This window comes from Anabrus simplex, chromosome 12 (genome assembly GCF_040414725.1).
Source record: "Anabrus simplex isolate iqAnaSimp1 chromosome 12, ASM4041472v1, whole genome shotgun sequence".
In the NCBI taxonomy this organism is placed as follows: domain Eukaryota; kingdom Metazoa; phylum Arthropoda; class Insecta; order Orthoptera; family Tettigoniidae; genus Anabrus; species Anabrus simplex.
In genome coordinates, this window is record NC_090276.1 from 78,077,643 (window position 1) to 78,105,522 (window position 27,880).

Consider the following 27,880-nt stretch of genomic DNA (forward strand, 5'->3'; position numbering starts at 1 on the left):
ACATTTAAAAACCTAAGAGGTGGTGAGGGCATGTGGGGGGGGATTAAGAACATAGCTATGTCTATTTTGGTTAAAACTTACTGCTAATAAATATTTCTAAAAACATGTTATAATTGATAATTAGAATATGTCTCTGTTCTTTTCAGTGTGTTCCTATAACATGGAGCGTAGAATGTGAACTGTCTTCTTACTGCACTGTGTTTGAATTGGAAATTCCTAGTTACATCTTGTGTGTTGAGGCTAATGATATTTGTGGTGGAGTTTAATATTACTTCAAGAATTCAAAAGTTTTGCAACACCTATTTGTGCATCGAATGGTTTGCGATATGACCTGCGAATTTTTCAATTCTTGAAGTAACATCTGCGGCACAGGAGGGCAGTTGACCTTTCGCCGCCCACTTGCGCTTTTCTTCATTGTCTCCTTCTTGTTGCCCTTTCCCTTTCTTTCTCTTTCTAGAATATTGGATTGATAGTTTAAATAACTGATTGTCCTCTGCCATATGTTCGTTTAGACTATTTTCCTTGTCAAGTATCTCTAACCATATCACATTGGATATTCCTGAATGGGTGATTCTTATTATGTATATGTTCACACATGGAAAATAGTTAATTTTAATACAGATGAAGTTGAGATTCTAGAAAAAGGCCCTACACACAATTGACCACACAATGAAAAGTCTTTTCATAACAGGAAATTAGGGAAATTGATAGCAGAAACTGAGGTTGCAATTGCAGAGATTCCAATAGATGAACAGGAGATAATCAAGTTCAAGGCCAGAAAGGAAATTTGCAAAATAATGGAAAAAAACTACCACAGATGTTAGTATAAATAATCATTTGCAATTGATCAAAAATAAAATAAAAGACAATAACATTATTATCACAAAAGCAGATAAGGGCAATACCATAGTTTTTATTAATAAAGAAGATTACGCTAATAAAACAAATGATTTAGTTTAGTCAGGTAAAAAGGAATATAGAGTAATCATTTCAGTTAGACACGTCAAGATATTGTTGCAGCAGACTCATACTAGTTTAACTTAACTAAGCATAACAACCCGAGACCCATGAAGGGCAGTGGGACTATGAAGGTCATAAAGATGCCACACCACAGTAATATTAGATAGTCAACCAGCTAAATTTTAGTACAGCATACAAACTTTTTACAGGACTTTGGACATAACATGAATGATATTCATGTTTGAACTTTTAATGTTACTGCGTTGTTTTTATCCAGTATTTTGTTAGGACATAAAATAGTTTTAAATAAGGTCTTTTACATGCATGTGATTTTAATCTGTAAGCTGAAGAAGAGAATTTTAATTCTCAAAACATGTACTTATATATATATAAATAATTCGCTGGGTCCATCAAGGACCACGTTAAGTCTTGTTGCATTTGAAACTGAACTTGGCCTTCTTTAGAGCCCAAATTTCCCTCATTCTTTGTGAGTGGGCCTGCTTACGCTCCTCTGTCCATTTATTTATTTATGTATTTGATGGTTTAGTACATATTTATACTAGATTTTGAATTGTATTGACAAGGCAGACCTTTACAATTAAACTGAAATAACAAATAACGTAGTTCAACCTATTCAATACAAATAAATGAGAAATGTGGCGTTACATTTCTATTTAATTATAAGCGGAAGCGGTACCGGTTTCGACCCCAATCTGGGTCATCAGCCGATTAAAATGAAAAAACAATGCACAAGTAAATAAGAAATTAAAGAATGAGTCTTTCACAAAAACAGTTGACAGGAGCTAGCAATTTGCTTCAATCAAGCGACTCGTCTTCGACTTCTACACAATTTTGGGACTTCATATTTACTAAATTGTGTTGTGACTTCGCGCCTGATAAAATATGCATGCTGGCTCACGTAACTGTTCACCTCTTCTCGTAAACATTTTGAGACAGTGCCGAACTTTGCATGTGTTGTGCTACTATTCAGAAGATCGTGCCTTACGATTTTTTACGATTTAAAATCGCACAGTGCCAATCCCCATTATCTTATTTTGCCTCTTCAACTGTTCTTGTGAAAGAATCATTCTTTAATTTCCTATTTACCTCTGCATTGTTTTTGCATTTTATTCGGCTGATAACCCAGATAGGGGTCGAAACCGGTACCGCTTCCGCTTATAATTAAATAGAAATGTAACACTACATTTCTCATTTATTTGTATTGAATAGGTTGAACTATGTTATTTGTTATTTCAATTTAATTGCGATACATTTCAATACGGAACATCATTAAATTTTTATCTTTAAAGGCAGACCTTGAGATAATTAATAACAGTTGCTATCACATGGCGATGAAAATCTAGGATTTTGTTGCCGAAATTGTTTGGCATTCTCGGCAGAGAGATGTTTGCCTTCGCAGACACAATCCCTTTCGCGTCATGAATCTACGGATCCAACCCTGGCTCACTTTCAGATCTGAACAGCTGATTCCTCCTTTAATCGCTAGTTTGCGCGCTTTGAAACGTAGCATCTCGTATGATATACTAAAGCCATCATTTTGCAACTCTGTAACGTAATGAAGCAACCCGTCTTCCAGCTCAGGAAACTTACCAGTTTTCGGCCCTCTGAATGGCTTATGCTTTCAGTTGGTGGTTTCTAGCACAGCTTTCTGTTTACGCCTGTAGCGAACATTAAACTCAGTCACACTGAATTTTCGACCGGCAACTCTGTTACTATGTTCTTCAGCATATTTTATCACTTTGAGTTTAAACCCAGCTGTGTAACTCCCACATTCCCCGTAACTTAAAGATCAACCTACACAAGAAAACTTAACTGAGAAACAACAATGAAACATGAAGGCAGAATACTGGTTCTTGTCGACAATACAACAGATGGATGATACCTAATACCGCGATCACTTGACTGCCTGGACAAGGAAACAACTCCCAGTTCACGTGGTCAGCTTTGTCGGACTGAAGAGCGAGAGGGATGGCCGAGTGTGACTGACTGGCTAGGAATGCAGCCTCAGGGAGGGGGTGTGCGATTTACAACAGCTAGCCTCAACCGTTCTGCAGGTACAAAGAAATGAAGCTTCTTCTTGTACTGTCACGTACAAAATACCATTACAGCAATTGGTACAGCTCCGATATTTAACGTAGGCGCGTCCACGGAATACCCAAACTTTATTTCGTGTATGTACCGTATGTCTTTATGACAATGTCAAAAATTAATGTCTATTACGTATGGGAAATTTTCCCTCTGCAATTTCAAATGCTGCAAATGGGGTGCGAGGTATATGCGAGCAAATAAGCAAAACAGACACCACCTCCTATGTTTTTAAACATCTAACCTAAAGAAGTTTTTAATATGTTAGAGATTGTTTTAAGATTCATATGGAATTGTACGTCTCTGATGAATTTCGACCTCAACCAAGAAGTGTAGCTGATGATGTTTAGTCAATCTAAACAAAACATGTACTACTTGTAAATTAAATTTGCCACAGGATAAATAAAAAGTACTGATTAGGCGGAACAATTTCTCTGCTTGATTTATTCATCCCTTTTATCGTCTAAGAACACAGACATCTCAAGATTATTAGTCGTGTCTCCCAAAACACGTCATTGTTACGTGGACGTTTTCTACTAATTTATACACCAGCTTACATTTGGAAGATGGCATGAAGAACAGTACTGGAAAACCTTCACACAGGAAGCCACACTCAACACTTAGATGGTGACACATATGGTAGAAAGGATTGCTCTGCCCTTTGGGTTAAGAGCAGATAACTTTCTACAGCGCTTACACATCATTCTCATGCCTTGTTGGTGTTCTAGAGTTAATGAGATGAAGTGAATGACATGATTTATGATAGGAAGGGAGAGGGTGAAACACACTGTCGAATAGCGCCAAGGGGGTCTGCTTAAAGTCTCCATCAGACCAACAGCATCATATGGCCTCACTTCCTATGACCACTGTGGAAAGGTTTGGAATTGAATCCAGGCTTCTGGCACACAATCTAGTGATTAGACATTGTCTACCACCACCATCTCTACCCTGAGAGCCACCACCTTCTCTACCCTGAGAGCCAACATTGTGATGGTGAAAACTTCTTCGACTGAGGGGACTCAAACCGGCAAACCACCATATAGACTTGACGCTGTAATGGTCATGGCATCGAGGCGGCTAGAAATATCCTGACCTAAGCAAGGTAAAAATATTTACACAGTAGTCAACTATAATCTAGCTGGAGAGTAAATTGTTTCATTCTGTCTTCAGAAAAAAAAACCCTATTTAACATTGCTCAGGAGATAATGTCAATTGTAATGTAGAGAGAAAACTTTACATGTTACAAGGCCTCTTTGGCTGAATGGTCAGATTCCCGGCCAGATAAAGGATTTTAACTTCCTATGATTAAATCCTGTGACGCAGAGCTAAACACCACCAACCACCATCCCTCCGGCCAAGTGAGGAGATGATACAACTAGACATAAATTTTGATAGCGTCTTATTTTCATGACTAAAACAATATATTTAATGCCTAAATGTCCCCACCTTCTAGCTTACCTTGGGCTCTGGAGGCGGCTCAAGTCCAAGGCGTATCTTCTCCTGCTCTTCCTTCCACGCTTCTCTTCTATTCTGTCTTCTGAGTTTCTTACGCTCCTTCTTTGTCAGGAAGACAGGCATGTACACTGGTTTCAGGGGTTCCGCTGCACAAGAGAAAAGAGAGGGTGGTCATAAGTATGGAACAGGGATACAACGTAAGTAATTTCGATGACTACACAAAGAGCTTTAATCGTATTTGGCACAATAACTCCTCCACATCGAGAATCCCACTGCAGGTGCCTAGGGGCCATATCTTTTGGTGATATAATATTTCATTAATTTAATGTAATTTTTTTTTTCTTCAGAGAACTGATACACGTTACTTTACACGAAATACACGACGCTTTACTGATATGGTCATACTGAGGCCGTCAAGCATTTCCCACTTTGGTCGTTTGAAGGAGGTCTTATACATGTGTCGGGTAGTTTGTATTTCCCCGCAATCACAAAGTTCCGTCTCCCACTTCGAGAGGTTGTCCGCACCACACCAAGTAGCCCAGCTGAACTCGTGTCCAGGAGGTGGAGAATCCTGAGGTACCACCGACTCAAGAGGTGCATTTTGCTACAGGTCTCGGTGCAATGTTGCTGGTAATTTGTTTCAAGTGGCAGAGACATAATGTTGTTATATACAGTGTTAAAATTCACATTATTTTGGTACGTATTTCATGAAATAAATTATCATACTGATGAATGTTTCTTGTGAAATCTTATTAGCTTTGGGTGAATCTCGTCACAAGGTGTTTTAAAGCGAACTCTTACAACAGCCAAAAATTTATTTACTTACGTCAGAAGCATACAAAAGAACCTTTTTTTAAAGGTTTTTACATTACAATATAGTAACAATGAAACAGAAGGAATTTATTCACATATATACCAAAATAGTATTAAATAATCTTTGCTCGGAAACAAGAAACAGGGATTGCATTTCCTTGTGCCTTGAGCAAATCCTCCTCACTGCAAGAATCAGGGCAACACGAGCACTGACACAGATGCTTAGTAGTCTGCACCTCTCCGCATTCACATAGTGGTGCTACATCCAAATACCCCCATTTCAGTAAGTTGTCCTTAACCCCTCAGCGTCGCAGCCGTTTAAAGAGCTTCCTATCCTGCGGCCGGATGAGATTTCAACTACGCGCGACAGAAATACATTGATTCACTTAAAGCGTTACTACTAGTATAAGAGTGGCCCGATATTCACGAAATTTGGAATTCCTTATGGTAGAACTATGTACATGAAGATAATTACATAATTGTTTCACATTTCCTTAGTAATTTAGTTCCGTGTGATAGAGTTCGAAGCACTCTTCGAGACAGAGACCCAAGGCACACTCCTGGCAGCAGTACACCGATGTCTTCTTTTCACCGTGTTTTGAACACGCGATACAACGTCTCTGAGGTTTGGATTTCTCACTCTTGGGTGCTAATTTCCTGATAAAACGTATTTTCTGCAACCTTGGAACTGTATTATCTGATGCGCGCCGGCCTTGAATATTTCATTTCCCGCCCGAGAAGCGTATTTTGTACTACGTAAACAAACCTTCCATCAGCTGAAACTGATAAGATAACTGCTCAATGTTTGTCCATGTGACTTGTCTAAATATTATTGGAGAATCTAGGAATCATAATTCACTGTTGAAAGCTTCCGTTTGACCTGTATGCGTATCTATAGCCTCCTACACGAAATTTCCAAGTACTGGTTCCTCCTCATTGTCACTCTCCTCATTTACCACTGCTACATCATCTATTTCATTATCACTACTGCTAATACTGCCACTACTACTTCCGACTAAACTTTCATTTGAATTATACAATATTTCAAGCACGCAACACTCAGCAGGAGCTAGCCATTGAGCGCGGTGCGTCACACAAGCTGATGAAGCTGCAGCGGGACCGAAAGCGGCAGGACGAAACTGAATGAGGGGAATAACATTTATGACGAATCAAAACAACTCGATACATAATTCAGATTAAAAGGTCGATACATCGTCTTTCAAACGAGATATATAACATGCACAACTGCTTCTCGTGTCGTATGACAGAAAGCAGCACTAACTGATGCCTATACAGAGTACTCGTAGGGAGTTACGAAAAGACTACAAACTGAGAAATAAAGACAAATATAATAAATAAACCGCACTCTTAATACAAAATTAGAGCATCACACGAAAAGACAAACTTCTCAGATCATCATTTCTTTATTTTATTCTGTGGGAAAGAATGAAGCAAACGGACTATTAAAAAAGCAGGGATTGGTGCTCGGACATAATTGACATATATTTATCCTTGCAAAAGCAGCTACACTTTAACGATTTTCAATACTTATTTAGAACACTGATAAACCCCAGAATGTCTTCTTGGAAACAAAACAATTTGCATATCCATAACACCAAAACTCTTCGCGCTATAGCCGTAAATGCGAAACCATGTATGGGTCTATACCACGTATAGAGGTCGGCGGCTACGGAAGAAAAGGGGGTCTATACCACGTATAGAGGTCGGCGCTGAGGGGTTAAGAGTTTCCAACACCTGTTCAGTGATCTGCATGTGATCCAGTCCAAGTTGTGTCCGTGTCCATGTTTGAAGATGACTTGTTCTGGCTGCCTACAATTTTTCTTTGGTTTTCTTTGGAGATGTATTTAGCTGAGATGTTGACTGTAGGAAGCTCCTCCTAGATTTCAATCTAGGCTTTGGTGGAGTGTGTCTGTGTAGCGGATGTAAATCATTTTCTTCAACTTTTTTCTTTCCGGCATTTGTGGCTACTTCCTGGCGTATCTCAGAGGAGCAATTCCTGCCATACAATACAGTCTGTCTACTGGAATTGGCTTCAAACAAATTAGTCTGGCTGTTTCATTAAGGACCACATCTACTTGCTTTACATGGGCGGATTTATATAACACTGGGCAGGGATGTTCACCGGCGGAGAAGCAAAGTGCCATGGCAGAAGTACAGACCACTACCAACAAGTTACTGAATGATGATGTTAGGGGCTGACACCTTGTGTTTAGTGTTTAGGCAATGCCGCCAGTAGGTGAGTGACTTGTCTAAGATAATTCCCAGGTATCTGGGTGTAAAACAGTGCCCTTTCAGTTTTCTTCCTGCCTGTCTATTTCAAAGGTGGAAAGCACTGACCTGAGTCTTTTGTGGGTTTGGCTTCAGGTGGTTCTTGTTGTAGTAGTCAGAAAAGGTTCCTAGCGCTCCTGTTCTACTTCTTTAAAATCACTTGTCTGTACCGTCAAAGCAAGGTCGTTGGCATATATGAAACTTTTGGTTGCACGAGGTCTGGGCCCTGTTTCATAAAACTAACTAATAATATTAGAACTCATAAAAATAATTATTAGTTACCCAAATTCTTCCTTCAGGCTAGCAACCTGTTGGAAGGACTTTGATTGCTTTCAAGTCTTGCAGAAAGAAAAATGCAAGACCGTAACGGGTCACATGGCCCAATACTTGGAAGGAAGATGATGATTATGATGAGTTACCCAAATTGTTTCACAGAGATTTACACATGACTAATTACCGTATTTACTCGTGTATTAGACGCCCCCTGGCTTTTCGAGACGAAGAAAGTGAAAAAAAAAAAAAAAAAATCTGGCATATAAGACCCCCCCATGTAATTCGTCAGAGAAGAATGACGATTCCGCTTTGAAGTGGGTACAAGTCTTATTGCAGCTCTGATGACATCGCACAAATTTGTGAACAGTTCCTTCCGTTCGACCTACGCAATGAAAACGCGTCGAATCCCTCTGGTACATCTGTGTTTCGTAGTTAAGAAATATCCACCACCAGCGTAGGTCTACTGCAGCTCTGATGACGTTGCACAAATAGGTGAATAGGCCTAGCTTCGTGTCCGACCCATGCATTGCAAGCCTGCATCAGTCATGCTATATGTCTGTGTTTTTTAGTTAATAATGTCCGCCAGCGTATTGGTTAGCACAATTATACTCCGCACGGCCTTACTTCTAAATTGAAGTTTCGCAAAACAAATGAGCTTCGCCTTCCCTCCGTTGCCAGCGCGCTACGCCTGCGAGAACAGCTGATGCAACATAACCGCGGTAAACAGCCCTTTTAAATTGTAATACCTACTCAGAAAAACGAATGAATGTGGATTGAAAACAAATTCACAAGAATTACACTTTCTAACAATATCTGGCACTAAAAGAGAATATATTATTAACAATAAAAGATAATGAGGAAATAATACATCACTAACGGCTAATGGCTGGGACAGAAAGGAGGTTATGGCCTACAAAGGGAACACTCTATTGATCTCAGAGTCACTGGAACCCTCCAACAATATGAAAAACACACTAAATATTGAAGGAAAATGCAAAAGATCGCGAACTGTACCGAATACCATACACGCTGAGTGAGATAGGTTAACCACGTGGCGAATGTAAATATTAGAGTTGGCAACTGGGTTTCGAGATCGTGCTCTGCCGATATAAATCGATATGAATGGCAGCTTGGGATTGGTTGGATGTCTATGCTTCAGAGCATAACCACCAGACAGAGCCAAAAACTGCCAAAACGTCAATTTAGAAGTAGAGCCGTACGGAGTATAGTTGCTGTTCTCGGGAGTCTGACTTCGATTCCCGGTACCGTACTGCCAGAGATTTACAAATGGCAGGAAGGTTGATATGCGGTAAAAGCGGTACATGTAACTCCCCTCCACTGGGGATGTGTCAAAAAAGAGCTGTACCACATCGGGATGAGGAAACGAGTACAATTTAGTTAAGAAATATTCGCGCATTCGCGGTTTTTGCTATTTATACAGCAGGCGAGATAATTAAAAAGTGGTAGTTTAATATCTCGTAACTCGGGCCAGTATAGGTATATATTTGGAGAGAAGTAAGTTTAAAACGTGATAAAAGCTATCCAATTAAAACAATTGTTTTACTCGCCAACGTACCTAACAAATAATGATAATTTTATGTCCACACATACTTTTAACGATTTTCGGAGACGCCAAAGAAAACATACTAGGGTATGCGTTAATAAAAAGAAGAGACAACGAACAAACATTATGATAATAAAACGCATTACCGCCACACCTGTAGATATTCATAAATGCGGTATATTTTCTTGTTATGTATGTTTATTCTTTCCGTCACGGAACTTTTGGCACCATCAGGGCGATAATATACCTAACCTAAACAATGTGGTCTGTCTTATCTCATGGATAGCTGATGTGATAAATGTAGAGAACAAGCATGAAATGTACTTAAAAATAGGGGTCTGTGTTTCAACAGCCACACGTCCGTGACCCTACACGTGACTTCTGGGTGGTGCTAAGCGAGCAGCCAGTCTATTTAAAGACAAAAATTTCATTGTTCCGTATTGAAAGTACTAACGTTAAAAATTAAATAATTGAAAAAGAGGTTCAACCTATTCAATACATAGGAAAGAAATGTAGTGATTATATTTTTATTTAATAGTAAATATAAATGGGACCGGTTTCGACCCTAGTCCAGGTCATCGTCAGGCGTAAAAACATGTAAAACAATGCATATGAAAAAGAAAAAGATTAATTAAACTCTGGATCGGTATAAGATGAAACAGTACGTAATATTAAGAATGGTAGTATGGCACACGCAATGATAGGCGAAGTCTCACAATGTTTATGAATATTGGACAACAGTCAAAAGGGTCAGTTTCCACACTCTGTCAGGCACAAAGTCACAACACTATCAAATAATAAATGAAGATCATAAATAACTTGAAGTCGCAGACGAATAGATTTGTAGAAGCAAACCGCCAGCTCCCGGTGATCAGCGCGGCACATTCAAGGTCATGCGCTGCGGTCTCGAACGCCAAAGTAGAATGGAGAATATCCTGAAGGTCCAGTATTTGTCTCGGTTGCGGGAAGTTAAGTACGTGTATATAGAAATATACAACGCAAATCAGTATAATTGAATGAGTACTTGTGCTCCTGCTAAGTTCTTGGAAAACAGTTGACTTGAAAAAACAATTGCAAAGAGAAAAAAATATAGTAAAAAGCGCAATATCGGAAAACAAATGAAAACTTATATGCACAGTGCACTATTTTTTAAATTGAAAAAATTTTAGGTCATGATTGAAGTAGTCGAAGTTGGCGCAAGACAAGAGTTAAAATTTGAAAGAGGAGAACCGAAATGAAGGTCGATGGTTTTTTTAATTTTTTTATTATGTATATATATATATAATAGAGAAGGTAGAATAAATTAACAGAGGAAGAGTGATAGTGAAATAAGAGAAAGAATAAAAGAAATTGAAGTTAGATGGTATTGAGGAAGGATAAGATAGGGAAATGAAGGAGGGGTAGTTTAGGGTGGGTTAGGAGGGTGGGTTATTGGAGGTAGAAAATGTGGGTGGGAACTTTGTAAGGCATGGAAAATAGAATTGGGGTTTTGGAATTTGGAATTTTTGAGAAGAATTAGGAAGTCAAAAAGGATATTGGGTTTTTCAGAAATGTCGTTTAAATTGAAATTACGGTTGAAGTACTGGTCAAGGTGGATAAAGCAATTTTCAGTAATGTTTAAGAGGGGGCCTTTGTTAATGATTTTAAGTATATTCATGTCATTGTCAATACTGGTGAAACTATGCTTGGAGTCTTGTATGTGCTGTCCTATGGCAGAGAATCTGTTGTATTTAATGGCGTTGACATGTTCAGAGTACCTGATATTGAAGTTGCGGCCAGTTTGTCCGACGTAGGAGGAATTGCAGTTGTTGCATTTGAATCTGTATACACCAGATTTAGAAAAAGCATTAGACTTATTTAGAGATTTAGAGTTGTGTAAGATATCAAGATTTCTATTGTTAGTTCTAAAAGAAATTTTCATGTTATGTTTTTTAAAAATATTAGTTATTTTATAAGCATCCTGAGTGAAAGTGAAGGTGGAAAAAGCAGTTGGTTTTATTGTGTCTTTAGATAAAGTGGTTTTTGGACGGTGTTTGAATTTGTTGATGATGCGGTTTATGAAGGAGTTGTTAAAGCCATTGAATTTAGCAATGTTGCGGACGGTGTTTAATTCATTATTTAAATCTTTTTTGGACATAGGGGTGTTGAAGGCACGAAAAATTAAGCTGTTATAAGTAGCACGTTTATGAGCTTGGGGGTGCGAAGAATCTTGTCTTATTGTGGTTGCTGTTTGGGTTGGTTTTCTGAAAATTTTGTAAGATAAAGAAGAAGGGTGTCTAGTAATGGTTAGGTCTAGAAAATTAAGAGTTTGGTTGTGTTCTGATTCGAGGGTGAATTTAATGTTAGAGTCTAAGTTGTTGAGATGAAGAAGTGTAGAGGCTGCGTTGGTTGATTCCTCATTTAATATTACTAATGTGTCATCGACATATCTCGCCCAAAAGAGGATGTTGGAGAAATTATTATTATTATTAATTCTTATGTTTTCTAAGAAGTCGAGGTAAATTTCAGCAAGAATGCCAGAAGCTGGTGAGCCCATAGACAAGCCATCTTGTTGATAAATGGTGTTGTCAAAGGTTAAATAATTATTGTTGAGAACTAGTTTTAAAATAGACATGAAGTCTTGAATTTCAAGTTTACTTAGGTTACTGAATTTGTTTAGGTTGTTGTTTATAATGGGGAATAATTTTGAAATTGGAATACTAGGGTACATGTTGACAATGTCAAAAGAATGGAGAGAAAAATTTGGTTGGATTTCAAAATTCTTCAATTTGTTGATTAGATCAGAAGTGTTTTTGATAGATTTGTTGGATAAAAATCGATAATTTTTTAGTAAAAATGTTTGGATGAATTTAGAAGTGTTGTATAGGGGACTGGGTCTGTAATTGATTATTGGACGGATGGGAATGTTAGTTTTGTGAATTTTAGGGAGGGCTTTGGCAGTGGGTAGTCCTGGGTTCATGTTTATTAATTTAGTTTTTCTTGATCTGTGAGGAGAAAGGAAGCGTTTTTTAAAGTATGTTTGAGTAGGCGTTGGATTTTTGTGGTTGGGTCACTGAGAAAGTTTTTGGTTTTATCTAAGTAGTCAGTTTTTTCCATTATGACAGTAGTGTTGCCTTTATCAGATTTGGTGATAATGAGATTATTGTCATTGATTTTCTTTTTAAGATCTGAAATGATTTTATTATCTTTAATTAAATTATTAATATTATTATTATTATTATTAAGAGAAATGTTTTTGTTATTGTTAATGAAGATTTTTTCGAGTTTCCTTTTTACTTCATATCTGATTTCATCTTGTTCATCTGTTGGCATTTTGTTAATGGCTATTTCAGATTCAATAATTAAATTGGTGGCTACATTGAAAGTGTTGAGATTGGGCCAATTGTGTTTGAGGCCCTTCGAAAGAACTGAGTTTTCAACAGCACTCAGAGTCGTTTTAGATAGATTTACGATGGGAGGATGGAATTGTTCAATAGTTTTGGAGGGTGTGTTACGGTTCTTAAACTGGAATTCATGTGAAGAAGAGTTGTTCTTAAGAATTTTGAGTTTTTTCTCTAGGGTTTGTTGTTTGATTGACAGTACATGAAATAATTTATTGTCTACTTGAGTTAGGAAGAGGTTCCATTGTGCACTCGGGAGAAGATTAGCAATTTCTAGATGTGTTTCGTATAATCTGTTGTTTAAAAATGATTTTTTCTTGTATAAGAAACGAACTTCGTTTTTTAACCAAATTTTGTTGGTTATTCTTTGGGTTTTTAACATGTGAGGAGAAGAAATGTTTTTTCTGGTACAACTTTGAAGAAATTTGGGGGTAAGATTGTAGGATATGCATTGTTTCAGGAAGTCGATGTCTTTTGCTAATTTAGCGATCTTGATCTTAAGGCCCATGTAAGAGAAGGCTTTTTGTTTAGCTTGGTTAGCTTGTGCATTTAAAGATTTAAAAAAAATCGTTCCGTATTGAAAGTATTAACGTTAAAAATTAAATAATTGAAAAAGAGGTTCAACCTATTCAATACATAGGAAAGAAATGTAGTGATTATATTTTTATTTAATAGTAAATATAAATGGGACCGGTTTCGACCCTAGTCCAGGTTATCGTCAGCCGTAAAAACATGTAAAACAATGCATATGAAAAAGAAAAAGAAAAAGATTAATTAAACTCTGGATCGGTATAAGATGAAACAGTACGTAATATTAAGAATGGTAGTATGGCACACGCAATGATAGGCGAAGTCTCACAATGTTTATGAATATTGGAGAACAGTCAAAAGGGTCAGTTTCCACACTCTGTCAGGCACAAAGTCACAACACTACCAAATAATATATGAAGATCATAAATAACTTGAAGTCGCAGACGAATAGATTTGTAGAAGCAAACCGCCAGCTCCCGGTGATCAGCGCGGCACATTCAAGGTCATGCGCTGCGGTCTCGAACGCCAAAGTAGAATGGAGAATATCTCGGTTGCGGGAAGTTAAGTACGTGTATATAGAAATATACAACGCAAATCAGTATAATTGAATGAGTACTTGTGCTCCTGCTAAGTTCTTGGAAAACAGTTGACTTGAAAAAACAATTGTAAAGAGAAAAAAAATATAGTAAAAAGCACAATATCGGAAAACAAATGAAAACTTATATGCACAGTACGCTATTTTTTAATTTGAAAAAATTTTAGGTCATGATTGAAGTAGTCGAAGTTGGCACAAGACAAGAGTTAAAATTTGAAAGAGGAGAACCGAAATGAAGGTCGATGGTTTTTTAAATTTTTTTATTATATATATATAATAGAGAAGGTAGAATAAATTAACAGAGGAAGAGTGATAGTGAAATAAGAGAAAGGATAAAAGAAATTGAAGTTAGATGGTATTGAGGAAGGATAAGATAGGGAAATGAAGGAAGGGTAGTTTAGGGTGGGTTAGGAGGGTGGGTTATTGGAGGTAGAAAATGTGGGTGGGAACTTTGTAAGGCATGGAAAATAGAATTGGGGTTTTGGAATTTGGAATTTTTGAGAAGAAGAATTAGGAAGTCAAAAAGGATATTGGGTTTTTCAGAAATGTCGTTTAAATTGAAATTACGGTTGAAGTACTGGTCAAGGTGGATAAAGCAATTTTCAGTAATGTTTAAGAGGGGGCCTTTGTTAATGATTTTAAGTATATTCATGTCATTGTCAATACTGGTGAAACTATGCTTGGAGTCTTGTATGTGCTGTCCTATGGCAGAGAATCTGTTGTATTTAATGGCGTTGACATGTTCAGAGTACCTGATATTGAAGTTGCGGCCAGTTTGTCCGACGTAGGAGGAATTGCAGTTGTTGCATTTGAATCTGTATACACCAGATTTAGAAAAAGCATTAGACTTATTTAGAGATTTAGAGTTGTGTAAGATATCAAGATTTCTATTGTTAGTTCTAAAAGAAATTTTCATGTTATGTTTTTTAAAAATATTAGTTATTTTATAAGCATCCTGAGTGAAAGTGAAGGTGGAAAAAGCAGTTGGTTTTATTGTGTCTTTAGATAAAGTGGTTTTTGGACGGTGTTTGAATTTGTTGATGATGCGGTTTATGAAGGAGTTGTTAAAGCCATTGAATTTAGCAATGTTGCGGATGGTGTTTAATTCATTATTTAAATCTTTTTTGGACATAGGGGTGTTGAAGGCACGAAAAATTAAGCTGTTATAAGTAGCACGTTTATGAGCTTGGGGGTGCGAAGAATCTTGTCTTATTGTGGTTGCTGTTTGGGTTGGTTTTCTGAAAATTTTGTAAGATAAAGAAGAAGGGTGTCTAGTAATGGTTAGGTCTAGAAAATTAAGAGTTTGGTTGTGTTCTGATTCGAGGGTGAATTTAATGTTAGAGTCTAAGTTGTTGAGATGAAGAAGTGTAGAGGCTGCGTTGGTTGATTCCTCATTTAATATTACTAATGTGTCATCGACATATCTCGCCCAAAAGAGGATGTTGGAGAAATTATTATTATTATTATTAATTCTTGTGTTTTCTAAGAAGTCGAGGTAAATTTCAGCAAGAATGCCAGAAGCTGGTGAGCCCATAGCCAAGTCATCTTGTTGATAAATGGTGTTGTCAAAGGTAAAATAATTATTGTTGAGAACTAATTATAAAATAGACATGAAGTCTTGAATTTCAAGTTTACTTAGGTTACTGAATTTGTTTAGGTTGTTGTTTATAATGGGGAATAACTTTGAAATTGGAATACTAGGGTACATGTTGACAATGTCAAAAGAATGGAGAGAAAAATTTGGTTGGATTTCAAAATTCTTCAATTTGTTGATTAGATCAGAAGTGTTTTTGATAGATTTGTTGGATAAAAATCGATAATTTTTTAGTAAAAATGTTTGGATGAATTTAGAAGTGTTGTATAGGGGACTGGGTCTGTAATTGATTATTGGACGGATGGGAATGTTAGTTTTGTGAATTTTAGGGAGGGCTTTGGCAGTGGGTAGTCCTGGGTTCATGTTTATTAATTTAGTTTTTTCTTGATCTGTGAGTAGAAAGGAAGCGTTTTTTAAAGTATGTTTGAGTAGGCGTTGGATTTTTGTGGTTGGGTCTTTTTTTACTGTAGAGAAAGAAGGGTCACTGAGAAAGTTTTTGGTTTTATCTAAGTAGTCAGTTTTTTCCATTATGACAGTAGTGTTGCCTTTATCAGATTTGGTGATAATGAGATTATTGTCATTGATTTTCTTTTTAAGATCTGAAATGATTTTATTATCTTTAATTAAATTATTAATATTATTATTATTATTATTATTAAGAGAAATGTTTTTGTTATTGTTAATGAAGATTTTTTCGAGTTTCCTTTTTACTTCATATCTGATTTCATCTTGTTCATCTGTTGGCATTTTGTTAATGGCTATTTCAGATTCAATAATTAAATTGGTGGCTACATTGAAAGTGTTGAGATTGGGCCAATTGTGTTTGAGGCCCTTCGAAAGAACTGAGTTTTCAACAGCACTCAGAGTCGTTTTAGATAGATTTACGATGGGAGGATGGAATTGTTCAATAGTTTTGGAGGGTGTGTTACGGTTCTTAAACTGGAATTCATGTGAAGAAGAGTTGTTCTTAAGAATTTTGAGTTTTTTCTCTAGGGTTTGTTGTTTGATTGACAGTACATGAAATAATTTATTGTCTACTTGAGTTAGGAAGAGGTTCCATTGTGCTCTCGGGAGAAGATTAGCAATTTCTAGATGTGTTTCGTATAATCTGTTGTTTAAAAATGATTTTTTCTTGTATAAGAAACGAATTTCGTTTTTTAACCAAATTTTGTTGGTTATTCTTTGGGTTTTTAACATGTGAGGAGAAGAAATGTTTTTTCTGGTACAACTTTGAAGAAATTTGGGGGTAAGATTGTAGGATATGCATTGTTTCAGGAAGTCGATGTCTTTTCCTAATTTAGCGATCTTGATCTTAAGGCCCATGTAAGAGAAGGCTTTTTGTTTAGCTTGGTTAGCTTGTGCATTTAAAGATAAAAAAATCATTGTTCCGTATTGAAAGTATTAACGTTAAAAATTAAATAATTGAAAAAGAGGTTCAACCTATTCAATACATAGGAAAGAAATGTAGTGATTATATTTTTATTTAATAGTAAATATAAATGGGACCGGTTTCGACCCTAGTCCAGGTCATCATCAGCCGTAAAAACATGTAAAACAATGCATATGAAAAAGAAAAAGAAAAAGATTAATTAAACTCTGGATCGGTATAAGATGAAACAGTACGTAATATTAAGAATGGTGCCTCACAATGTTTATGAATATTGGAGAACAGTCAAAAGGGTCAGTTTCCACACTCTGTCAGGCACAAAGTCACAACACTATCTATATATATAAAATAAGAGTTTTGTCTGTACATTGCTCAGAATTTGAAAATAATGTTATTTCTGTATCGGTCATGTCCATAGTAACAAGAAAATGCACTTTTTACTTTTCCGTAATTTCTGTCTGTCTGTATGTATGTATGTACACGCATCACGAGAAAACGGTTGAAGAGAATTTAATGAAAATCGGTATGTGAAGTCAGGGGATGAGCTTCTACAATCTAGGCTATAAATCATTTTACTCACGCTGAGTGAAATGGTAGTTTAGGGGAAGGCCTAAAATTGAATTCTGAACTATTTATGTTATTAGTGGTCGTATTTTAAAGAAAATGGGTATGCAAAGTTGGGGAATAAGTTGCTACAATCTTCGGCTATCAATAATTGTATTTACGCTGAGAAAAATGGTGGTTTAGGGGAAGGCCTAAAATATAATTCTCAAATATTGTTATTAGTAGTCCTATCTTGATGAAAATCGGTATGCAAAGTCAGGAAATAAGTCGCTATAGTCTGGGCTGTAAATTATTTTATTCACGCTGAGTGAAATGGTAGTTTAGGGGAAGGCCTAAAATGTAATTCTCAAATATTTCTTATTAGAGGTGTAATCGATGAATGCTATACAACTAGGGTTATATAGTATTAAATTTCCTATTATTCATGTCTTATACATTGCTACCGTACTGGCTATGATCACAAAGATATTCATGATTTTGGATTTTTGTTACTAAGTCCCTCAGCGCCGAGTAACCAGAAATGGGTAAACAGTATTTAATGAAAATCGGTATGTAAAGTCGGAGAATAAGAAACTATAGTTTATGGTATAAAATATTTTACAAATCACAGAGTCGAAAGAAAACTAAATGTGACGGCCTACAATATAGAAAGCTCATAACATTGATCAACAATAACATTACATTGACCATTGTCGTGATGTGCTTTGTGTCATCTGTTGCCCTTCATCTCCGGTAGATAGAATTACTGCTGCGTACAGAGTATTTTTTATATTTACGTCGCACCGACATAGATAGGTTTTATGGCGACGATGGGATAGGAAAGGGCTAGGAGTGCCTTAGGCCTTAATTAAGGTACAGGCCCAGCATTTGACTGGTGTGAAAGTGGGAAACCACGGAATACCATCATCAGCGCTGCCGACAATGGGGTTCGCATCAACTATCTCTCGGATGCAAGCTCACAGCTGCGCACCGCTAACCACACGGTCAACTCGCACAGTCGTACAGAGTGTAACAGCCTGCCTGAATATTGATGGGAAGTAGCTGGGGAGTTAGATAACTTTCTTCTTTAGCATGACGTTCCCCTAGTTTATAAATTTTCTGATTCTACTGGTACGTAACACACTGGATTATCATAGCATTCGGGCTATTCAATCCCTACTCTGAGGCACTGATCGGAATGAACAGTGTGCATATTTAGCGGAATAATGGCAGATGAGTGTTCATGGCAATCTGCGGCCAGGTCATCCCAGCTCTGGAACTTTGGACTGAGATTGGCACCGCAATCAAACCGCAGAACTGTTCGTTAAAAGTGATGAAACGTGCGGCTTTCCATTTGATCGAGTATTTTATATGATAGCACTGCTTTTAATCGCTACATTCATACTTACGTTTTTGTAATGACCTATGTGGATTTCAGGTTAAGAAAACCACAAAGTCAGTCTTTCTGAGAATCCCGTAGCGAAGCACGGGTACATCAGCTAGTCAAATAATAAATGAAGATCATAAATAACTTGAAGTCGCAGACGAATAGATTTGTAGAAGCAAACCGCCAGCTCCCGGTGATCAGCGCGGCACATTCAATGTCATGCGCTGCGGTCTCGAACGCCAAAGTAGAATGGAGAATATCCTGAAGGTCCAGTATTTGTCTCGGTTGCGGGAAGTTAAGTACGTGTATATAGAAATATACAACGCAAATCAGTATAATTGAATGAGTACTTGTGCTCCTGCTAAGTTCTTGGAAAACAGTTGACTTGAAAAAACAATTGCAAAGAGAAAAAAATATAGTAAAAAGCGCAATATCGGAAAACAAATGAAAACTTATATGCACAGTGCGCTATTTTTTAAATTGAAAAAATTTTAGGTCATGATTGAAGTAGTCGAAGTTGGCGCAAGACAAGAGTTAAAATTTGAAAGGGGAGAACCGAAACGAAGGTCGATGGTTTTTATTTTATTTTATATATATATATAATAGAGAAGGTAGAATAAATTAACAGAGGAAGAGTGATAGTGAAATAAGAAAAAGAAATTGAAGTTAGATGGTATTGAGGAAGGATAAGATATGGAAATGAAGGAGGGGTAGTTTAGGGTGGGTTAGGAGGGTGGGTTAGGAGGGTGGGTTATTGGAGGTAGAAAATGTGGGTGGGAACTTTGTAAGGCATGGAAAATAGTATTGGGGTTTTGGAATTTGGAATTTTTGAGAAGAAGAATTAGGAAGTCAAAAAGAATATTGGGTTTTTCAGAAATGTTGTTTAAATTGAAATTAGGGTTGAAGTACTGGTCAAGGTGGATAAAGCAATTTTCAGTAATGTTTAAGAGGGGGCCTTTGTTAATGATTTTAAGTATATTCATGTCATTGTCAATACTGGTGAAACTATGCATGGAGTCTTGTATGTGCTGTCCTATGGCAGAGAATCTGTTGTATTTAATGGCGTTGACATGTTCAGAGTACCTGATACTGAAGTTGCGGCCAGTTTGTCCGACGTAGGAGGAATTGCAGTTGTTGCATTTGAATCTGTATACACCAGATTTAGAAAAAGCATTAGACTTATTTAGAGATTTAGAGTTATGTAAGATATCAAGACTTCTATTGTTAGTTCTAAAAGAAATTTTCATATTATGTTTTTTAAAAATATTAGTTATTTTATAAGCATCCTGAGTGAAAGTGAAGGTGGAAAAAGCAGTTGGTTTTATTGTGCCTTTAGATAAAGTGGTTTTTGGACGGTGTTTGAATTTGTTGATGATGCGGTTTATGAAGGAGTTGTTAAAGCCATTGAATTTAGCAATGTTGCGGATGGTGTTTAATTCATTATTTAAATCTTTTTTGGACATAGGGGTGTTGAAGGCGCGAAAAATTAAGCTGTTATAAGTAGCACGTTTATGAGCTTGGGGGTGCGAAGAATCTTGTCTTATTGTGGTTGCTGTTTGGGTTGGTTTTCTGAAAATTTTGTAAGATAAAGAAGAAGGATGTCTAGTAATGGTTAGGTCTAGAAAATTAAGAGTTTGGTTGTGTTCTGATTCGAGGGTGAATTTAATGTTAGAGTCTAAGTTGTTGAGATGAAGAAGTGTAGAGAAAAAACTCAAAATTCTTAAGAACAACTCTTCTTCACATGAATTCCAGTTTAAGAACCGTAACACACCCTCCAAAACTATTGAACAATTCCATCCTCCCATCGTAAATCTATCTAAAACGACTCTGAGTGATGTTGAAAACTCAATTCTTTCGAAGGGCCTCAAACACAATTGGCCCAATCTCAACACTTTCAATGTAGCCACCAATTTAATTATTGAATCTGAAATAGCCATTAACAAAATGCCAACAGATGAACAAGATGAAATCAGATATGAAGTAAAAAGGAAACTCGAAAAAATCTTCATTAACAATAACAAAAACATTTCTCTTAATAATAATAATAATAATAATAATAATAATAATAATAATTTAATTAAAGATAATAAAATCATTTCAGATCTTAAAAAGAAAATCAATGACAATAATCTCATTATCACCAAATCTGATAAAGGCAACACTACTGTCATAATGGAAAAAACTGACTACTTAGATAAAACCAAAAACTTTCTCAGTGACCCTTCTTTCTCTATAGTAAAAAAAGACCCAACCACAAAAATCCAACGCCTACTCAAACATACTTTAAAAAACGCTTCCTTTCTCCTCACAGATCAAGAAAAAACTAAATTAATAAACATGAACCCAGGACTACCCACTGCCAAAGCCCTCCCTAAAATTCACAAAACTAACATTCCCATCCATCCAGTAATCAATTACAGACCCAGTCCCCTATACAACACTTCTAAATTCATCCAAACAATTTTACTAAAAAATTATCGATTTTTATCCAACAAATCTATCAAAAACACTTCTGATCTAATCAACAAATTAAAGAATTTTGAAATCCAACCAAATCTTTCTCTCCATTCTTTTGACATTGTCAACATGTACCCTAGTATTCCAATTTCAAAATTATTCCCCATTATAAACAATAACCTAAACAAATTCAGTAACCTAAGTAAACTTGAAATTCAAGACTTCATGTCTATTTTAAAACTAGTTCTCAACAATAATTATTTTACCTTTGACAACACCATTTATCAACAAGATGGCTTGGCTATGGGCTCACCTGCTTCTGGCATTCTTGCTGAAATTTACCTCGACTTCTTAGAAAACACAAGAATTAATAATAATAATAATTTCTCCAACATCCTCTTTTGGGCGAGATATGTCGATGACACATTAGTAATATTAAATGAGGAATCAACCAACGCAGCCTCTACACTTCTTCATATCAACAACTTAGACTCTAACATTAAATTCACCCTCGAATCAGAACACAACCAAACTCTTAATTTTCTAGACCTAACCATTACTAGACATCCTTCTTCTTTATCTTACAAAATTTTCAGAAAACCAACCCAAACAGCAACCACAATAAGACAAGATTCTTCGCACCCCCAAGCTCATAAACGTGCTACTTATAACAGCTTAATTTTTCGTGCCTTCAACACCCCTATGTCCAAAAAAGATTTAAATAATGAATTAAACACCATCCGCAACATTGCTAAATTCAATGGCTTTAACAACTCCTTCATAAACCGCATCATCAACAAATTCAAACACCGTCCAAAAACCACTTTATCTAAAGACACAATAAAACCAACTGCTTTTTCCACCTTCACTTTCACTCAGGATGCTTATAAAATAACTAATATTTTTAAAAAACATAACATGAAAATTTCTTTTAGAACTAACAATAGAATCTTGATATCTTACACAACTCTAAATCTCTAAATAAGTCTAATGCTTTTTCTAAATCTGGTGTATATAGATTCAAATGCAACAACTGCAATTCCTCCTACGTCAGACAAACTGGCCGCAACTTCAATATCAGGTACTCTGAACATGTCAACGCCATTAAATACAACAGATTCTCTGCCATAGGACAGCACATACAAGACTCCATGCATAGTTTCACCAGTATTGACAATGACATGAATATACTTAAAATCATTAACAAAGGCCCCCTCTTAAACATTACTGAAAATTGCTTTATCCACCTTGACCAGTACTTCAACCCTAATTTCAATTTAAACGGCATTTCTGAAAAACCCAATATCCTTTTCGACTTCCTAATTCTTCTTCTCAAAAATTCCAAATTCCAAAACCCCAATTCTATTTTCCATGCCTTACAAAGTTCCCACCCACATTTTCTACCTCCAATAACCCACCCTCCTAACCCACCCTCAACTACCCCTCCTTCATTTCCATATCTTATCCTTCCTCAATACCATCTAACTTCAATTTCTTTTTCTTATTTCACTATCACTCTTCCTCTGTTAATTTATTCTACCTTCTCTATTATATATATATATATATATATATATATATATAAAATAAAAATAAAAACCATCGACCTTCATTTCGGTTCTCCTCTTTCAAATTTTAACTCTTGTCTTGCGCCAACTTCCGACTACTTCAATCATGACCTAAAATTTTTTCAATTTAAAAAATAGCGCACTGTGCATATAAGTTTTCATTTGTTTTCCGATATTGCGCTTTTTACTATATTTATTTCTCTTTGCAATTGTTTTTTCAAGTCAACTGTTTTCCAAGAACTTAGCAGGAGCACAAGTACTCATTCAATTATACTAATTTGCGTTGTATATTTCTATATACACGTACTTAACTTCCCGCAACCGAGACAAATACTGGACCTTCAGGATATTCTCCATTCTACTTTGGCGTTCGAGACCGCAGCGCATGACCTTGAATGTGCCGCGCTGATCACCGGTAGCTGGCGGTTTGCTTCTACAAATCTATTTGTCTGCGACTTCAAGTTATTTATGAACTTCATATATTATTTGATAGTGTTGTGACTTTGTGCCTGACAGAGTGTGGAAACTGACCCTTTTGACTGTTCTCCAATATTCATAAACATTGTGAGACTTCGCCTATCATTGCGTGTGCCATACTACCATTCTTAATATTACATACTGTTTCATCTTATACCGATCCAGAGTTTAATTAATCTTTTTCTTTTTCATATGCATTGTTTTACATGTTTTTACGGCTGACGATGACCTGGACTAGGCTCGAAACCGGTCCCATTTATATTTACTATTAAATAAAAATATAATCACTATAGGTTGAACCTCTTTTTCAATTATTTAATTTTTAACAGCCAGTCTATCACTGCAATCTCCTGGCAATTACATACAATGACATATCACACACATCTCAACAGCTCTTTTAAGAGCTCCCTAACAAGAAACATTGGATCAACGATTCGACTCCTCCAACTAAATGTCGAAGGTATCAGCAAAGCAAAGTGTGACTATCTATCTAAACTTTTATTGGACAACAATATTCATATTGTTACCATGCAGGAAACGCAGATCAGTTTCGAAGCAGAGGTCGTATCCCTGGTTATGCTGCTCTTGGAGCAAGATATCACGATGTGTATGGAATAGACACCTACATCCGTAACAACATAAATGAAGCCTCGCTTATTTCTGAAAATACGGATGGAAATATACATACAGTTGTCACACAGTTGCATGGCATTACTATAACAAATGTCTATAAACCACCTAACATTCCCTGGCCTGAACATGTCTTACATATTGCAAAGCATCCTGTAATTTATGTTGGGGATTTTAACAGTCACCATGGACTCAGGAAGTACTCCAAAAATGATGAAAATTGTAGAATACTCGTGAAATGGGCAGAGGAAAATGAACTCCATTTAATTTTTGATGATAAAGACAAGGGCACATTTAGATCAGCTGCATGGATCAAAGATACAAATCCAGACCTCTGTTTTGTAAGCTGTAATGAAAGTGGTTTTCCTGAAAATATCACGAGAAAAGTGACTGGTGAATTTCCACATAGCCAACATAAGCCCACCCTAATTGAAAATGGTATCACAATCTCTGTAATTAGATCAACACCACATTCTCGTTAGAATTTTCGTAAAGCTGGCTGGACCAATTTCACAGCAGAACTTGGTAAGTGCATCCAATGGGTTCCTCCTAAATATAACAACTATAGGCGTTTTGCTGGTGCAGTTATAGAAAAAGGTAAGAAGTTCATTCCAAGAGGTTACCGCAAAGAATATATCCCTGGATGGAATGAAGAAAGTGAAGTACTATATCAAGACTTTCAACGATGTGGAGATCCTAACATAGCAACCGAGCTTCTGTCCAGTCTGGACTCATCTCGAAGGCATAAGTGGATAAAAACAGTTGAGAGGATAGATTTTACTCGCACTAGCAGAGAAGCTTGGAGTCTTCTCAGAAAATTAGGAGGAAGCCCACCAGTATGCAGAGAACAGGCTGAAATTACATCAGAACAAACTGCCTCTCATCACTGTAACGTCATGAGTTCCAGGTGACAAGAAACATACCAAATATATTAGACGACATCTTCAAGTCTTGAAGTCAACAGCCCCTCAGTCTTCATAATATGCAAATCCCTTCACAATATCCGAGATTGATACAGCATTGAAAGATGTAAAACCATTTAAAGCTCCTGGCTTCGATGGAATTCATCCCGAGTTCTTGATCAAACTGGGACAAAATGCGAAGAAATGGCTGGCAACATTTTTCACAGACATTCTACTAACTGGACACATGCCTTTGGAGTTCAAAAAAGCTAAGATAATTGTGATTTTAAAACCTGGCAAACCCAACAAGAAGCCAGAAAATCATCGTGCCATAGCCCTCCTAAGCTGTTGCTACAAACTATTTGAAAGATTCATATGTAACAGAATAAGCAGCACCATTTTACAGCACATTCCCATGGATCAGGCAGGCTTCAGACCAGATCGCAGCTGTTGTAATCAAGTTTTGGTACTTCCACAATTCATAGAAATGGGGTTCCAAAGAAAATTGAAAACATATGTCGCTCTTGTTGATCTCACTGCTGCATTTGATACCGGGTCTATAAACTTCTTCGGGTCATACCATGCATAAAGATAGCAAGACTTGTTAACAATATGTTGAGTGATAGGAGGCTTCAGGTTATCATCGGGAACAATGTGAGCTAGGAGAGGAAGCTTAAATTGGTTTGCCTCAAGGTTTAGCCCTATCGCCACTCCTGTTCAGCTTATATATATCTGATCTTCCTGAAGTTACATCACGGAAATTCTGCTACGCTGATGATATAGCATTAACTGTGCAACACAAAGAACTGGAGAGAACTGAAGAGATGTTAACAAGGGATTTGTCCATTTTGGAAACTTATTTCAGGAACTGGAGACTTAAGCCCAACACCAATAAAACGGAGGTGTCTTGTTTCCATTTAAACAATCACTTAGCAAATACTAAATTGAATGTAAGTTTATGTGGCAGGATACTTCACCACAACTGGAACCTAAAATATCTTGGAGTAACCTTGGATCGAACCCTATCCTACAAGAAACATCTGCTGGGCTCTGCACAGAAACTGAAAACACGTAACATCATCATTCATAAGCTTTGTGGAATTACCTGGGGTTCTTTGGCAAGCGTTTTACAGACTTCGGCTTTAGGCTTGCTGTATTCAAGTGCCGAGTACTGTGCTCTAATATGGATGAACAGTCATCACACAAGACTCACTGATACTGAACTGAATTCCACTATGATGGTTTGGCGCACAGAACACCGGTTTGGCATGCCTTTTACAGTCGGCTTTATTCGGAAGGAGTAGCTTCTGCTATATATATATGCCAACTGGGAATATTAGAGACCCTCTCCAGAAACCACTTGGGAATAGATGCACACTGTTTAGACTCTATAGTCGCGAACAAAATGATTTTTAAGAGATTAAAAAAGACGGGACCTCGTAAGCTCTCGAATGCAGTGCATGGCTCATAGAGAACGAAACATGGCTGACGCGACTGACGAGATGGCAGTGAAGATGACGTCACTCGGAATTCCGACACGCCCGTAGCAGGGCAGGGAAGTTGGCGGCGCAAGACGATAATTCAAATGAAAGCAGTGATCAGGTTTACTGTGTGATAGGCCTACTGCTGAACTGACAGAAACAAATGCCTGACCATTAAGTTATTTTGTATCAATATTTAATTATATGATAATACGATACCCTTATCCCTTTTTTTCTACGGGGTCGAGTATGAAGTGAGGCGAATCTTCGTAGCGAGTTTTTACGGCCGTATGCCCTTCCTGACGTCAACCTCACCAGAGGAATGAATGAGATGTAACGAATGACATGATATGAGTAACTAAAATGGCCTTTAATATGTACCGTAGGTCTAAAAGTCGTGTTCACCATTTATTGTCTTTTTACGTTTAGAAATACTGCCTTTCGGCGAAAATAACCAGTATAACTTAAATACATTCTAAGTTTGTTAAATAATAGTATAGAATGTTTACACGTACAATTTATAAAGTCATGTGTTCGCTGCACAAAATTTTGAGGTTATGGCATATTGGACCCCCCTTTACTATTTTGGTCTGTAAAGGTGGGGAAAAAAAGGGGTCTAATAGCGAGTAAATACTGTAAATAACTTCACTAATAATATTAGTTCATTAGTCAGCTGATACAAATGGAGGTTAGAATCGGTCTGTTGCATATGTTCTTGGTTTGGGTTTGTTCCTAGCAGTAGGCCAGTGGTTGACTACAACCGGCTATTAATCCACATGTTCGAGAGGCTCACGTGACATTTTCGTTGTTGTGACTTTAATACATATGAGAATGGATGAAAGAAGTAAAAATAATGCGAGAGAAAACAGTTTTTGCGGAAAGTGATTGAGTTAACGCGTCAACTATTCGCAGCCTTTGGCACGCTATAACCCTCCTTGTTCCTTTTACTTTTTTATTCCATATGCTCTTAAAAATCTCTGTTGAGATGGACTAGCAAAATCTTTGTTTACTACCTCCTGTTGGTGGGGACAGCGGGATAACAGCCACGGTATCCCCTGCCTGTCATAAGAGGTGACTAAAAGGGATCCCAGGGCTCTCAACTTGGGAGCATGGGGCACTGAAATGAGTCCTGCCACTGCTTCAACTTACTTGTGCCAGGCTCATTTTCATCTACCTTTCCGACCTCACTTGTTCAACTCTTGTTCTTTTCCGACCCTGACAGTATTAGGTTTCGAAGCCCAGGGAGTCTTTCATTTTCACGCCCTTCTGATTCTTTGGCCGATACCTTCATTTTTCAAAATGTTGGATACTTTCCATTTTTCTATCTGATTAGTGTTATTATAGATGATGGTTGCCTAGTTGTAGTCTACTTCCCCTTGAAACAATAATCATCACCACCATCATCTTGGTTCACTGGTGTTATAAGCCAAGATTTTAAAGGATACCTGGAGTGTCCGAGCAGAACTGCACTAGAGAAACACAATGATATTG

At 36.9% G+C, this 27,880-nt stretch overlaps 1 protein-coding gene across 4 annotated transcripts in view; it reads right to left on the reverse strand.

Annotated features, from left to right (window-relative positions):
* Prp3 (pre-mRNA processing factor 3) overlaps nucleotides 1–27,880 on the reverse strand; it is a 139,748-nt gene that overhangs the window by 60,745 nt on the left and 51,123 nt on the right. For all 4 annotated transcript variants that reach the window (XM_067156483.2, XM_067156481.2, XM_067156485.2 and 1 more), the window contains one exon: nucleotides 4,525–4,667. In XM_067156483.2, the coding sequence (XP_067012584.1) occupies nucleotides 4,525–4,667 (143 nt within the window). The remainder of the gene's footprint in view (nucleotides 1–4,524; nucleotides 4,668–27,880) is intronic.